Source organism: Pollicipes pollicipes, unplaced genomic scaffold (assembly GCF_011947565.3).
Source record: "Pollicipes pollicipes isolate AB1234 unplaced genomic scaffold, Ppol_2.1 Scaffold_4219;HRSCAF=4965_pilon_pilon_pilon, whole genome shotgun sequence".
In the NCBI taxonomy this organism is placed as follows: domain Eukaryota; kingdom Metazoa; phylum Arthropoda; class Thecostraca; order Pollicipedomorpha; family Pollicipedidae; genus Pollicipes; species Pollicipes pollicipes.
The window spans coordinates 24,492,537-24,508,769 of NW_023596448.1; the positions used below are offsets into that span (position 1 = coordinate 24,492,537).

General features: G+C 54.8%; 2 protein-coding genes across 3 annotated transcripts in view; both read left to right on the plus strand.

Moving 5' to 3' along the window:
• Positions 1 to 362: 362 nt before the first annotated feature.
• LOC119095036 (putative elongator complex protein 2) lies at positions 363 to 2,500 on the plus strand (the record flags this gene model as incomplete). The annotated part of the gene is given in 8 exon segments (XM_037217938.1): positions 363 to 722; positions 762 to 934; positions 936 to 1,041; positions 1,043 to 1,153; positions 1,156 to 1,233; positions 1,235 to 1,649; positions 1,652 to 1,888; positions 2,475 to 2,500. Coding segments are annotated over 8 exon segments (1,506 nt in total), but the record flags the coding sequence as incomplete, so codon positions are not given.
• A 976-nt stretch (positions 2,501 to 3,476) lies between these two features.
• The window catches only part of LOC119095465 (ubiquitin carboxyl-terminal hydrolase 3), a 32,636-nt gene continuing 19,879 nt past the window's right edge, over positions 3,477 to 16,233 (plus strand). The window contains exons 1-6 of one of the 2 annotated variants that reach the window (XM_037218298.1): positions 3,477 to 3,495; positions 5,028 to 5,134; positions 6,487 to 6,634; positions 7,445 to 7,591; positions 8,788 to 8,958; positions 12,021 to 12,120. In XM_037218298.1, the coding sequence (XP_037074193.1) occupies positions 5,053 to 5,134; positions 6,487 to 6,634; positions 7,445 to 7,591; positions 8,788 to 8,958; positions 12,021 to 12,120 (648 nt within the window). In that variant the 5' untranslated portion in view covers positions 3,477 to 3,495; positions 5,028 to 5,052. Of the gene's footprint in view, positions 3,496 to 3,768; positions 3,776 to 5,027; positions 5,135 to 6,486; positions 6,635 to 7,444; positions 7,592 to 8,787; positions 8,959 to 12,020; positions 12,121 to 16,233 lie in introns of those variants that run through there. The other variant, XM_037218297.1, reaches the window with a different exon arrangement.

Sequence of the window (16,233 nt, forward strand, 5' to 3'; positions counted from 1 at the left end):
TCATCGCGTGCCGCTGGGCGCGCGAGCTGCCGTCCGACGCAGCGCTGCCGCTGGCGGTGACCGGCTCACGCGACCATGCGGCAGCGCTCTGGGACATGGCGTCAGAGCCGCCGGCCGTGGCGGCGCGGCTCGTGGGTCACGGCGGCCCTGTAACGCTGGTTGACGCCGCGTGCTGGGAGGACACCGCAGGGCGGCGCGTCATCACCTGCGCCACCGCCGCCGCCGACTTCTCGGTGCGGCTGTGGGAGGGCGTGACGGCCGACGCTGTGGCGCCGCGCCAGACGCTGGCGCTCGGCGCCGGCCAGGCGTCGGCGCAGCACCTGGCGCTGGCGCTGCGTCTGGCGCTGCCGCCGGCCGCTGCCGCACCCTGGCTGCTGGTCGGCTCGGACGACGCTGCCATCGTGGTGTTCGCGCCCGGTGAGGACGGCGCGTACGCCGCGACGCTGCGCCTAGTCGGCCACGAGGACTGGGTGCGCTGCCTAGATGTCGCGGTCGTCGGCGGCGACCTGCTGCTCGCCTCTGGGGGCCAGGACGCCACGATCCGCGTGTGGACGGTGCGCGAGGCCGACGACGCGGCGGAGCAGCCCGACCTGCTCCGCCTGCGCAGCCAGACGGTAGCGACGCGCGACCGCTGCGGCCGGCCGCTGCTGCTCACCGTCACGCTCGAGTCGGTGCTCTCCGGCCACGAGGGCCGCGTGTACGGGCTGCGCTGGCGGCCGCGTGCCGCGCGCGCCACCGCCGCGCCGCCGCTGGCGTCAGCGGCCATGGACGGCGCGCTGCTCGTGTGGGAGCGCGACGCCGCCACCGGCGTCTGGGTGGAGGCGGCGCGGCTCGGCGCCGTCGGCGGCAGCGGCTTGGGCTTGCTCGGCTGCGCGTGGAGCCCGCGTGGCGACCGGCTGGCGGCGCAGGGCCAGCGCGGCGCGCTGCACGTCTGGGGCCGAGGCCGAGCCGGGCCTGTGGCGACCGGCCGTGCCGTGCGGGGGCCACGCCGGCCCCGTCAGTGACCTCGCCTGGGCACCCGGCGGCGGGTACCTGCTGACCTGCGGCCCGCGACCAGACGACGCGCCTGCACGGCCGCTGGGCGTCGGCCGGCTCGTGGCACGAGATGGGCCGGCCACAGGTGCACGGTCACGACCTGGACTGCCTGGCCGCCGTCTCTCCGACGCGCGCTTCGCATCCGGGGCGGAGGAGAAGGTAGCGCGCGCGTTCGCCATGCCGGTGGCAGTGCGCGAGACGCTGGCGACGCTGGTGCGGCCCGGACGCCGCGCCGCCGCCGGAGGAGGCACTGCCCGATGGCGCCGCCGTGCCCTCGCTCGGGCTCAGCAACAAGCCCGTGTTCGCCACCGAGGAGACGGCGCAGCCGATGGCGCGCCGCGACCAGCCGGCGGACGCATGCTTCGTGCGGCCGCAGCTGCGGGCGCCGCCCACCGAGGAGACGCTCCTGCAGGACACGCTCTGGCCCGAGCTGCGCAAGCTCTACGGCCACGGCTTCGAGCTGCTGGCGATGGCGGCCAGCGGCGACGGCCGGCTGCTGGCCACGGCGTGCCGCGCTGCGCACCCGGAGCACGCCGCCGTCCTGCTCTGGGAGACGGCCGACTGGCGGCAGGTCGGTGCGCTCGGCGGCGTGCACCAGCTGTCCGTGGTGCAGCTGGCTTCTCTCGCCCGACGACCGCCGGCCTGCTGACCGTGTCGCGGGACCGCACCTGGTCCGTGTTCGAGCGCTTGGAGTCCGAGCCGCCGGCGGAAGGGTCGGAACGGGTGGCGCCGCTGTACAGGCTGGCCGCGCGCGGCGTGCGCGCGCACTCGCGCATCATCTGGTGCTGCGCCTGGCTGCCGGACGGCGGTGGTTTCGTGACCGGCTCGCGCGACGGTCAGCTGCTGCGCTGGCGCCCCGGCGGCGCCGCCGGCTGGGAGCGCGAGGGCGCGCCGTACCGGCCCGGAGCGGCGGTCACCGCCGTCGCCGCCGCGCCATCCGGCCTGTTTGCCGTAGGCCTGGAGACGGGCTGCGTCCGGCTGCTGAACTGGAGCGCCGCGGGCGGCTGGGTGGAGCAGGCGGCGCTCGACACCAGCGCCGCCCACCACAGCGCGGTGAAGAGGCTGCAGTTCCGGCCCGGCCCGCAGGAAGGCGCCACTGACCTGCTGGCGTCGTGCGCGGCGGATCACGCCGTCAAGCTGCACCGGATCAAGTGGGGCGAGAACGGGTGCGGGTCGGAGGACACTGAGCGACGTCCCTCGGTGAACTGTGATGATCGGGGTACTGGGGTTCCGGGTGAACACGCAGCACCGGCCAACACGAGTGGCGTGAATTAGCTATTTGCGATGAATACATAACGATTATTTGCAATGACCGTGTTTTTGCACCAATCTCCGAGTAGCAAGAACGCCTGCAGCTAATGCATGCACGTGTACGCTGCTGCATATAAGCAAGCCGCGCGATCAAACAGGTAATCCAGGATTCCCGCGGTCTATTCCAGGTCCATCCGGGTCCGTGGTTCGCTAGCATACGCAGGGAAGGTGGAGGCAATCGGGTACCCTTTCTCTCCCTTAAGTTCGAATTTTTCTTGTTTTTGACCACAAATGTCATCAGAAAGAAATGTGAAAATCCGCATGATGCACGCCTCATCGAGCCCCGCCGCCGCTCCCTCCCCCCCCCCCCCTTCCAAAGAAAATCCTGGCTGCAACGCTGCTAGAACATTCAAGTTAATCCGATCAGCGCATACAGAGATTATGCGGTGCGTGGAAAAAATTTGGCTAACCTGTCCCAGAACAGCTATATTCCACTTTTAGCAAGCGGGTCTGCTGCACCACCGAAAGTTTTTGCCCGCGGATGGATTCAGCGCCAGACCTTGGAAAGTGCGAGTCAACCTGGGTGACAATAACCTGGGTTTGGTGCCATTACACTAAATGAAGTTAAATTAGAGCAACTATTGCTGTTTTTCAAAGGCTAAGGGGAAGCAATAACATCCTATCCCCTTCACGGATTCGCTATTAGCGTAATCCGCATCCGACAATTAAAAGAATCGCTACTGTGACCTTGAAATTTTAACAAAGCATTGGTCACTCGTTCGTTATCAACACGAACTATGACGTAATAAGTTCCATTTTGGGAGGATATTCCTTCGTATGCTTTTGAAACTTTGTAACGCTCATGATAGGCAGCCTGATTGTCCACTGTGCTTTACTTTCCAGCGAAGTGATTTTAAACCCCGTGAAAGGGCAAACTTTAAGCTATTTGAAGGTGATTTATTTCTCGCAAAGTGGTGCCTATACACAGGCCCAGAGGTAGTGACGACGACAGATCTTCTTCACCACAATCCATGAAATATGTCTCCAGCTTTTCATAGTTTTTCCAGACACCTTTGGTGCTTTTTGAATTGAGGCTTTCCACTAAATTGCCGATGTAGCAACAGTACACGTCCATCGTTACGTAGCTTATAAGTGGCCCGATGGGATTGCGTTGAACGCGTTTCCCGTTTGATTTCATGCAACTTCAAGGTGCAAATTTTTAATTGTTTCAGAGAGTAAGGTTAACCGGGAGTACCTACCAAGCCCTCCTCCTCCTTGCTTCCTACGGCTTCATCATTCAGTCGTGCATGTTCCCAGCGTAGTGCTGTTGGAGGGTTCATTTATGAACGATCTAGGCGTAACCGGCGTGAAGCCCAAGGCCCAAAGCAACCACCGCAATCCCCGGCCCTTGATCCCGGGCCCATGAATCCCATGCAAGGCTGAGTCCGTGGGCAGTTTTGATCCAATAGACATTGGGAGGTAGTGATATGTAAGTATGGAGAACAGAGGTCCAATGAGGATATTCGATAAGTTGGCTATTATTTATCAGCACGTGATTTTAGTGGGCTTGCATTGTATCGGGTTAACGAGATGTCACTCGCATAAAACGTGATACGTTGCTGGTGCCCGCCTTGGCACGATTCCAACGTGCCACGGCGAGGTTACGTTATGGTTTATTTTATCATTATGGTCTTGGCGATTCTTCGAAACAAAGCATATTATGGTGTCAATGCTCGGAAATTCAATAATCTGTTTGCTGCCAGAGCACGATGAGCTATGACGTTACCCAGGTGTCAGCGAATCTTTTGTTTACAGCGGGTGACATAGTAGGTAGGTGGGCGGGCACCCAGGTGGAACACTATGACATTTTAGGAAATAGCTCTAGTAGTTCATTTGAAATTGTAACTCACTGTTCCAGGCTTTAACATGAAAGCCTATCATGAGGATTTTGTCATGGGATGTGTGAGGATTATACCTATCTGCATGGTTGCTGGTGCTATCATATTGTGGTGCTTTTGACTTAGCTTGAAGTCGAGCCTCACAATTTTTGGGAAAATCTGGTACCTGGCTCACAGGGGTATATGATGAGAAGGCACTGAGTGTTCTTGAGTCCCCCTTGGGCAAGCTCCCATGCACTTGGATATCTGATGCTGAAAGTGTTTATTTTTATTTGGGATGCCAGAGGTGCTAAGTTACTTATGCTAGCAGGCAGCTATTGAAATGTGTAATGAAAATGTCAAATATTTCCAGCTATGGAACCTGGTTTTTGACCAATGTGATCAAGTATAATGTAGGCTATCTGCAAGAATTTCTACTTCGTTGTTATATTTTGTTCTGGTCTGGTTTGTTCTGGTCTCAGCATATATAGCAAAGTAAATAATCATGTTTATATATATATATATATTTATATATTTATATATATATACATCATGTTTTTTAACATGCATCATTATAATGTAATTATATTTTTTAATAAATAAAAACCATAGTTTTGACTTGAGGTCATTGTAACTGATGGAAGATCCATTACAAAGTTACATGTCTGTCTTGCATGCTCTGTTGTCCCAGACTAAGCAGGGAGCACATACTGAGAAGACATGCCATTTTTATTTTTATTTTAGTGGTATGCAGGCCATTGCTTCACATTGTTTTGTTATAGTGTTGTATTGTGTTCTAGTGTAAGGGATGCATGGAGCATTGAAGACTCTTATGAAATTGTATTTGTGTTCTCTGTATTTCAGACAAAAGGCAAACTCACTTAAACTGATGGAGTGTCCACATCTGGAAGAAAATGTGAAGATCAAGAGAGACCAAGTCTTGCAGCATTCCAAGTTGTGGAAATGTGAAGGTAGCAGACTGATTTGTTGCAATTCTTTATGCATAATGTATACCAAATATATTATAGTTTGTATAGTTTATGTTGTTTTTGCTTTATGATACCAGAGCTGCATTTATCAGTTATCTGTGTGCTGTCATATGTGAAATGTGCAAACACCCCTATAACATATTTCACATCCACTATAAAATTGCAGCTTGTTGCACCTCACCATATACCATAATGAAGTCATTTACTTGAAATTTCCTGATATAATGGTGGGGTCAGGGTTAGCACAACACACACTGCTTAGCATGAATGCTGATCCCTGAAATCCATTAAGTAAAAATGTTTGTATTGAATATATATATATATATATATATGTATATATTGAAAGCTACCTTTTGTGAATAGAAATATTCCACTTCTGCATACTGTGACAATGTTTCTGCTGTAACTGCATGAGATCAGGATGTATTAGTCCATGGTAGAACTAGGTAAAACAAGTTGTGGGGCTGCGTGGATGGCATAACATGGATATTCTGGTGCTTGGTTTAATATATATGTGCTTGGCTGTCAGCAGCCTGTGTACTCCTGATTGGCAGGCATTGGTGGTTGCTGTTACCATTGGTACTACTGTGCACTATTAGCACCAGTTGCCACAGGCTATTGTATGTTGTTATATGCTGTTATACATATTTATATGCTATAGGTGCCATAAATGCCTTTCTGATGTGAATTACTTGTCTGCTAAGGCCAAAGACATGCCTGATATCTATGCTATTCTACTATTCTATTTTTCTATTCAATTCTAAATTCTTTTTTCTATTATCTAAATTGTATTATCTAAATTCTATTCAGTTCTAAAAGATGTCTTCAAATAAAAGTGACACTTGAAAAAGTGAGCTGGGGGAATGTTCCCCTCACACTGTGCTGCTGGGTTGTCATGATGAGCATGTTATACCAGACTTCATAGTATGTCTTTAGGTGTAACCTCTCTTTATGCACAATGGAACCCATTAGTTGGGAGCATTTTGCATCATGGCCTAGTGAGCCAGAAGATGCCTTAGTGTGCCATACCACTAGCTGTGACATAACCGTGTGTGCCTCAGTGTGCCACGCCACTGACTGTGACATGACCAGTGCCTCAGCATCATGCACTGCTGACTGTGACATGACCTGTGCCTCAGTGTGCCACACCACTGACTCTGACATGACCTGTGCCTCAGTGTCATGCACTGCTGACTGTGACATGACCTGTGCCTCAGTGTGCCACACCACTGACTCTGACATGACCTGTGCCTCAGTGTCATGCACTGCTGACTGTGACATGACCTGTGCCTCAGTTTCATGCACTGCTCACTGTGACGTGACCTGTGCCTCAGTGTGCCGCACCACCGACTCGCCCTGGCTGTGCCTGCACTGCGGCTTCGTCGGCTGCGGGCGGTATGTGTCGGGCCATGCTAAGCGCCACCATGAGCAGCGCGACAGCCACGCCGTCTGCATCGAGTGCCGGCAGCTGTCGGTCTTCTGGTGAGGACGCCACACACCTCCTCCGTGCATCCCCCCCTCCCCTCTCCTTTAGATGACCGGTCGTAGGAATACGGGTGATGCTCTCGGCTGGCGGTGCGCGTTCGACGGCATTGTTATTCTATTGGTGGTGTCGATGTGAGCAGTGTTGGGCAGCAAATGAGGTTTTGGTCCAGGGATGGTAAACGCTTAGCATGTAAGCTGAAATGGCGAGGACATGCGCTAGAAAATAGCATTGTATGTGCAAGGTTTTGTTTGGCTGGTTCCTGGTAAGACTAACAGTTCGCTTGACTGGGCACGATTTTTCCACTCAGATCGGCTCATTATTATCCTGGTCAGACCACTTCAAACAGCAGTCGGTCGGTATTTCACTGGCAATGTTGTAAACATGGCATTAAAAGCCACCATCTGCCCACCCTCAATAACCGCCTGCAATCCTGGGTACCCGTGTTAAGCAGACTGTCCTAGTGAGCCTGGTCAGGCACCGGATTCCTGTTCATGGACGTTCTCAAGGACACCAAGGTTGTTATCGGAAAGCTTACAAGAGGACCAGTTCTCGTCGGCCGAGCTTGGTCGCCGGTTCAGAGACCTTTTACGGAGCATCGGGCATGTTTAAAATGCCGTAAGGCGAAGCTGACAGAGTCGTATTCAGGACTGGTACAGGTCGGGACGGTATGTATTTGTCCAAACCACCACTTCCTCGCAAATAAGCCCGTGACGTTACATGATGGTATATGCGGCCCGTTACATCCCTTCAGTGCGTGTTTTTCGCACTTACGCGTGCGCCTATTACCGAACAACCTATATTTGCAGCTATGAATGCGACGACTTCGTCTTCAACGACACGGGCGGTGGCGCCATAGACCGGGTGCGGGGCGCGCTGTCCACCGTCCACTCGGCCGAGGCCAATGGTGACGTCATCGTGCGGCCACCTAGCGGTCGAAAACGGAAAAGAAACCGGTGAGTCTGCCGCCGTGCGGCGCCACCGGTTTGTTGGTCGTGTGAGCGCGCCCGGGCAAAGCTGACGACAGCTATGGGTGATGGAAAGGTGTTCATACGTTTTGCTCAGCGCGGAGCGAACACAGAGACAAGTGTGTGATTCTGCGGAGAAGGATTAGTTTCTACCGTCTGCTGTATGAGCACTGATCAGCTTATGCGACTAAACATGCTGACAGGTGATGAATAGGCCAGTTGGCTGTGCAACGGACGCGATAGATTCTTGATGATTGATGGAAGCATGGGGCGGTGGTGATAGGCCTGAACAATCTGCTCGGCTTGTCATTTCAATGTGTGGCCCGATATGGATGACTTTGATGCATGAAGAGAATGGTAGACATGGATTTGGGCCTGGACTCATTCATAAAATGACACTCTTTGTGGCATGAGGCACCATTTCGTGATGAATTTTGTGTCACTAGGTGTGTGACTTGTTGACAGCCCCTTCTTTTCGTCGGCAGAGATTGGCATAAGCAGACCACGGGGCCTCAACTCATGTAGCTGAAAATTGCTGCTGACCCCAACTTAAAAAAACTGCTTTCTGTTCTCCTTTTTTCTTCGTGTCAGAACACTGAGTTTTGTTCATTTTTCCCATTTTTCGTTCTTGCTTTTCTTTCATCTCAACCTTTGTAGTGTTCATCGTGGTATATACCGTTGGTGGTGGGTCGACATATGCTAATTTGTGCTGGTTTGGGGTCCAGGTCGTCAAAATGTGTATTGACGATTAGGATGACGACAGCATCTTGGTCAGCGTGATGTTCGTTATCATTCGGCATTAGAACCCTATTGCACATGACCTCCCGCTCACTGCATGTGGGCACCCGCCTTGCTCATTGTGGTGGACTCAAAAGCTTCTCCAATCCGTATTTTGGATGAGCTTCTGAAAGTCGGTTCACTTCGAAGGCGTTTTTTTCAGACACCAAGCAGGCACCCCTCACGCGGTACATCAGTGTCCGCGCGTCCGGAAACAGCTGACTTGACGCACCCCTGACTTCGCTGACCTGACGCACTCCTGACCTCACTGACCTCACGTGCCGCTGACCTCGCTGACCTCACGCACCCCTGACCTCGCTGACCTTATGTGCCCCTGACCTCTCTGACCTCACGTGCCCCTGACGTCACTGACCTCACGTGCTTCTGACTGGCCGCCTCGTCGCCAGGCTGGTGGTCTCTGAGAGCGAGGGCGAGGCCGAGAACCGCGTGGGTAAGCGGCCGGCGCGGCGCCGGGGCCGCTCGGCCGACCCCCAGGGTGCGCAGCGGCCCGGCTGCTCCGCCGGCCTGCGCAACCTCGGCAACACGTGCTTCATGAACGCCGTCCTGCAGTCGCTCAAGTGAGACGTGCTGACGCGGCTGATGCTGCCGCTTCCTGAGGTTGGAGAGGACAGGCGGCCGCATGGGGCGCAGAACGGCTTGTGAGGATGGCTGATGTTGGGATGGCTGGGCGGTGATAGTCGGAGTTGGAACCGATAGATCTAGCTGTTATGGGTGACGCTGACATCTAATACCTTTATGGCGCTCCTGAACGGGAGTTTTCCACATTTGTACAGGGTTTTGAACTGAAAGAGCCATTTTGAAGACCTTTCGTTGCTGTTCACAATCATGCCCTTCTTAAGACGTAAGCCCTTCTAGTTTCTGAGCCACTTGTCCGCAAAATGGGGAAAGGTATATCGGAAGGGTATTTTAGTCACCATGGTTTTCATCACGTCATATTAACGTCATTCAAATCCTGCCATTCCGTAAGCCATGGGTCGATCAATGCGAATTACAGTATGATTGTCGTGGCGTTCATATCTGGCGTTCATGAGCGCGATTTCCAAATATAACGGTCGTCAACTGGCTTTCAATCAATGTACAAAGTACGATGGCGTAATCGAACCATGATGCATTGAGCAGCATATTAAACAAATAATTATGCCGTCTAGAACAGTTTTTCCACTTAAAAAGTATATTAAAAGTTATAAGTGAGCTTGTTCCATCACATCTGATACTTGCCTCAATGTGTTCAACTGTGATACATCCCCTTTAACGTGACCCACTAATGATCTGTTTACTTTTACATGGCGAATAGAAAACATATAATGCCGGGAATTTCTTTCGTCATTTTGATTGCCCTTCACTGTACACGTACTCGCATAGCAATGTAGCTATTTTTTGATAAGTACGATAATTTTTTGATAAGTTTTTATGTCATTGGTGCAGTCTAGGTTAAGTCGGCTTGGAGCAGTTAGTTATCTATTGACGCCATATTAACGGAAGCCTGATGGATTGCCGCGTAGCTTTGTCGGTTGAGGCCGCGCAGAAGGTAACCGCCGTAACCAGTGGCGTATTAAAGGGAAGGGGCGCGGGGTCACGTTTCCGTCTCATACTAGCTTCGCTTGCAACCATGGTCAAATGAATGCATTTCGACACTCGAAAATGGCAGTAGACGCGCAAAAATAAGCTGCGCGAGAACATCATTTATCGTCCTACGCTGCGTAGGAAACTCCGCGATTGTAGCGCAGTTTGACGATTTTATGAATGAGACGTTTTTTGCTGTGCCGGTCGTCATTTGTGAAATCCTGCCGATGCCGCTGACTCGAGCGAACGGACCAGCTGCACGTATAATCGAATAGTCGGAGGCATTGTGGCTTCAGATCCTCACCCCTGCTACTTGCAACACGCTCGTAGTTTGAATCACAATCAGATCAATCCGAACTATTGCGCAACGCACTGAGACTAAAGCAAACAAGCTCCATTGTGTTGTCTGAAATTGCGTTAAACTTGCCAGCACTACTCCGTTTACAAATGCCGCCGAGAGTGACACTGCCAGTCAGTCGGCTTGCGGAAAACAAGGCGGTGCGGCCCGCGAGTCTGCGCTGCTGCCCCGCCCTGGACGGAACTGACACGATGTGCGGCCTATTCGCTTTCTCTGATACATGACAGTGTGGGTGGGGCTGGTAAGGTCACAGCGTTTCGCACCACGTTGCGACACGCTCACGGGGTGTGACTTATAGATGTGTTTCGACGTTTGGATAGTGCTGTAATTCGCGTGATGCCAAAACGTTGTCATTAATGGTTCTGGTTCGCGTGAACACACCTGGTTATCATGAGGGTTTTTGGATCGCGTGAACAAGCTGCATTTGCCGAAACATCAAACGCAAGTTCGTCAATTCGCAATACCGTAGGGCCACAGTAAAACGGCTCAAATAGTACGCCAGGCATTGATTACTGCCCAGCGGTTTGAATTATTCATTCACTCTATATTGCCACCGGCTCGCCGTCATTCTCGAAGGTAACGTGTTGCCGGCGGCGCTCTCGCCTGTGCAGCTGGAATCAGACAGAGGCTAATGCAGGGACGCGGCCTGCGCCCCACCGTCCTCTGCCGCGGCCTGGCCCGCGCTCCGTCACATGTCGTGTGTCGCCTCCCCGGGGGGCGAGCGGCGGTGCCCATCTGCCAACCCTTCCGCGTGCCCATCTGTCAAAGCTGACGACCGGCGGCTGCGTGTCGGCCGTGGTGTTGGTTTGCGGCCCGTGTCCCGCCCAGCGGTGGCGGCCGTTGTCGCTCATGCTGCCATCACCCTCGGTCGCGCCTCCATCACCCCCAGGCCCGCTTTCATCATCCCCGATCCCGCTCCCATCGCCCCCGGTCCCGCTTTCGTCACCTCCGGTCCCGCTTCCATTATTCCTGGTCCCGCTTCCATCATCCCTGGTCCCGCTCCCATCACCTCCGGTCCCGGTCCCATCACCCCCGGTCCCGGTCCCATCACCTCCGGTCCCGGTCCCATCACCCCGGTCCCGGTCCCATCACCCCCGGTCCCGCTTCCATCGTCCCTGGTCCCGCTGCCATCATCCCCGGTCCCGCTCCCATCACCCCCGGTCCCGCTCCCATCATTCCCGACCCGCTGCCATCACCCCCGGTCCCGCTTTCATCACCACTGGTCCCAGTCCATCAGCTCACAGGCCCGGCGCAGCCGTGTTCTCCCGTCGTTTACAGTACCAACCGCAGCTGCCACCTCTAGTGTGAGTTCTCGCCTCCGACCCGCTACTTTCAGCCCTCCCGCCCCACTCCCCCGACTCGTCGCAAATTCCTCGTCCAGTCACAACCTCAGGGTTGCCGGTAGTGTAGTGGTTAAGGTGTCTGCGTTAACCACTGCGCGTCTGGGAAACCAGAGGTACGGGGTTCGATTCCCCGCGATGCTCGCCCTTCCTGCCATGGTGAGAGGCAGGCGACGCCACATAGCCTCAGCAGCTGAGTGCGTGGTAAAGCCCCAATGACATGATATGACGCACAGTCACAACCCCACCCGCTCTCCCCCCGTCCCCCCTCCCCGTTTCAACCCCGTCCGCCCCTCCCCCGCCCGCTTACACCCCTCAAGCCACCTTCACTGATGTCGCGCCTTCGTCTTCGCCACAGCAACATCCAGGAGTTCCGTAGCTACATGAAGGAGCTGCCCGACCTGGCCGACATCATCAAGGTGCGCGTGCAGAACGGCAGGAGCAAGATGCCCGGCCAGGTGAGATGACGTAGGGTGCGGGTGGTGGTTAGGTGATGGGAGCGAGGATGTCCCCTCCCCAGGCTGCCGGGCTTCGGCACGACAGTGGCGACGTGCCGCAGCAGTTGCGCGCGGCAACACAAGGTCGGGCGGCTGTCAGGGTCCGGCCGTTCAGCTGGCGATCTTGACTGAAGCCAGGAAGGCGTGGATTCAGGCTGGCCGGACTGGGCGGGTCCGATCTTCACACATTGTATATGGCCGCTTCGGGGCGTGAGTTACCGCGTCGTTCCTAACATGAATGCGCTGGCCGGTCAATAGTGTTCCGCGGCCTTAAACCAATGACCATGCGCTGCATTGTCCCTGGAGCTGTCATCAAAATTTGCTGCGACTTATTGTAGTTGCGCCGGTGCGTTTGTCTGCGTCCGGCTACGAGAATCTATTAGAAGCATCGCGATTGAGTCGTTTTTTTTTTGCAAGTGCACGCGCTGCGCATAAAGGGCGAGACAAAAAGAGGCGGCATTAGTTCGAGCGCTTTGGACTCGGCGTTTCATCTCGGCCGATAGCTGCGTTGTAGTTCTTCCAAGGAGAACGTAGCATGCGCATGGATGGTTGAAAAGAGACATTTCTCGAGATGAAGGACAACAAGAGAAACGTGAAATGTGCTTGGAAGCGTAGTTAATTTTGCTTTCCATGCACAACAATGACGTCCAGCGTTTGCTGAAAGCCGGTTATTAGTAAGCCCTTGTGATATCCGCTTCTTTTGTGCCGCCGCGTTGCCTGAACCCCTTGCAATTAAGCTGACCATCAAAGGTCTCGCTAGCGCACATGGACATTGTGGTCTATACGCGGTGGAAGTCGTGGAATGTCTGCTCCCGGTTTTGAATTGGTCCATTTACCGGCTCGCGATTCACATCTATAGAGCTGACACTCGCGTGTGGCCAATTCCTTCATGTACTTTTCATTGTGACCGAAACAGCTTATGATGGGGGATACAACAGAGCGCCGGTGCTGGCTCCTGCTTGCGTGGGCTCGAGATGCTTCAGAGCTGACTTAAGAGTGTAGCGCTGAGGATCGAAGCCGAGATGAGCGTGGAACAACCGCGCTTTCCCAGTTGTTTGGTGAGGTCCTGTGTCTATTACCCATCAGGAGAGCTGGAGGGCGCTTCGTATTGGGACGCTTTTCAATGCACGGTTGTGTGCGAGATGTCTGTTTTCATTGGGCAAAGATATGATTTCCAGCATGTAAGGATTGTGAGCGCAGGGAAGGCTGTAAGCGCAGGGAAGCCAAATGTTACAGGGAACTGCCTCTCGGTGTTCAGGTCTTCCGTTCGCTTCCTCCGGGACGTGCTTCCGCTGCATCCGTTGGTCGCGTTATGCAAACTCATGTGGCGTTAATGCAATGACCACCATGGAGACCAATGGTGCAGAAAACGGGTTGAGATCGGGATAGAAGCCTCTTTAGATAGCCCGCCGCTCGATGTTCTCACAACGGCAGAGTGGCAACAGCTGTCGGCGCGGACCGCTCCCTCGACCCACTAAGCATTCACCTGCGCAGATTTTCGTAGAGTCTGGCAAAGCTGAGATCGCTCTCGTGTTGAGGCTGACGATCGCGGCGACGATAAATTGACGTGACCTAACGGGTATTATGTTGTGGTCAACCGACTTCAGGGTGTATTCGCGCGGGGTCAGCGTAAGCAGCTTCTTCAGCCGAACTACTTTACCCGTAGCGGACCTAGTCCCGTTAACGCGAATGTTATCTGAGCAGTGGCCAGGTGGCGCCCGCTCGATCAGTCGCCGGTAGCGGGTCCAGTCACCAGTCCTCACGTGGCGGGTGCTCTGTAGCAGAGCTGATGGTTTTGGATTGGTTTTGGTGCTGGAACATTCGGCCAGGTGTATGTGTACGGTCGCGGGCGGCGGGCGGGGTCTGAAGATGAGCCTCGTTCCGGCGGCCGGCATCGCGCCGCGGTTTCGGAGGCCGGCAGATGGCGCCTGGCTTGGTGAGCTTGACCTCACACGAAGCACTTCAGAGTCGAGACGGCGGAGGCGTCGGAAGTGCGCGTGCCGCTTTCATGTGACAAGATGCGGTGCAGCGACTTGGCCGGAGACGGCGCACAGCGTGGAAGCCCAGGTCTTCTGATAAGTGGGTCACGACCTGTTCGCATGGCAAGCTTCTGGACATCCCGTGTGTAGGTGGTGCCACGTGGAATCTGAGGAAAATTGGGAATGGAAACCATTGGAGATCGGATGGTAGACAATTGTCAAAGTCACGTGTTGTTTGATACTTGCTCGGGCAATATTGGGGTGTCTCGCGGTGCGCCGCTGAGGCGTAGCATGCCGTGGTAATTGCCTTTTTTGTCATGCCGTGACTTACGTGCCGACATCACATCATTATAAACACTTCGATGAATGAAGTCTGCTAGCGTGCGCTCCGTGGTGTGAATTTTTCGTCACATAGGTTGTCACGGAAGTATTTTTCATACGTCACGCGCTGGTAGCGTTCTGAAAATGAAAATGTGGGGAGCACGCTTAGCAGGGATGAGCCATGCCCTCGTGCATGTCCTCGCGCGGCGGGTGCTCTGTAGCAGAGCTGGTGGCTTCGGACTGGTTTTGGTACTGGAGCATTCGGTCAGGTGTATATGTACTGGGCTACACTGGTCTCGAATTGAGTGGCGGATTGGGATAATGTCGGCGTGGGTGAAAGGCAGGTGTCGAAGGTCGGCATGAAAATCTGCCATGCTGCACTACATGCGTGAATAAGGCAAGTTGTATAACCAGATACGAAGGCGGAGCAGGGCAAAGCGTAGTATGCATTGACCAAACATGTGTAATTTCATCCTAAATGTAACGAAATATCTCGTATCGCAAGTCTTTCGATTTTAACGTTGCAATAGATACATTCAGTATTATTTTTGCAAGGTGTACTGTTTATAGAGCCCAAGACCGATACCGAGTGTATTATGCAGTTGTCTATGCTTTTTCACAGACACTCGGATGATCGTGACTACCCGAATGCTCAGTCCGGTCATGTGGACAGTGGTTACTTTTTCGCAACACGATTTGGGAGACGAAATCACGGACTATCGTGACCTCATTCAATAGGCAGAGCTCGGGTTTGTACCTCCTAACCTGGAGCAATGTCCAGCGTAGTAAACAATACCGTAAACGTGGTGCCGATCACAGGGTGGCGGCGCGTTGCCCGGGCGCCTTTGAACCGTTCGCGGCGCACGTTAAACGCGGCTCCAGCGCCGCCCTTGCGACGCGCATCGCCGACATCTGCCTCACGGCTCGCTGTCAGCGCCCGACGGCGGCGTGGATGACGTCATTCTTGTCGTGTTCACGCTCCGTGTGAGGAGCGCCGCGCCTCGTTCGGCACGGCTGGCGGGTACGCTCGTGCGGCGGCGCCGGCCGGCCGCTGCGGCGCTCTTGTGTGGAGCGGGCGCGCCGCCTCCGCCGGGGCCGATGACGGATGCCCCCCCCCCCGCCCCCTCCCCCCCCCCCCCCCCCGCTTCGTCACGCCCGCCTGGGAGTACAGACGCGGCCGTGCGGCTGTGGACGTGTGGGGGAGGGGGGGGGGGGGGCTGGCGAAGCTGGGGGACTGAGCGGCCGGTGGCGTGTGTGCCGGACGGGACCCGCGGCGTCCTCCGGTGGTGGGGTTCCCCGCAAACCGGGCGGCCGGCGTCGAGTTACGTCATTAATGAGAAGAGCCTGTTGCGCGTCGCCGGGCGGACCCGAATATGTCTCATTCCCGGGGCCCGCAGGATCCCGTCTCGAAACCAAACTCCAGTCGTTATCACGCAGGGCGTGGTCCCGGTGTGTGTGCCTGTGAAGAATTCACGTTTTGGGGATTGGCGACGCCGGAAACAGATCCGGCTGGCGGTTTGTGTATTATTTATCATGTCATCCGGACTTGAATTTGACGAGGTCACCCATGTAGACGCTGATCGTATCAAAACGTTTGTAAAAGGAAAATGGAGCTCTGAGTTATGTGCCGCACATGTCGTGTCGCGAAGGAAAGGCGCGTGTTATATTCATCAAAGGTGGGAAGGAGAACAATATGAATAATAAGATCTGGCTGAAAAGTTCTGTTCCGGCATAGTGAGTGGTAAACGCGGCGTAAACCACATATGCACGCCCA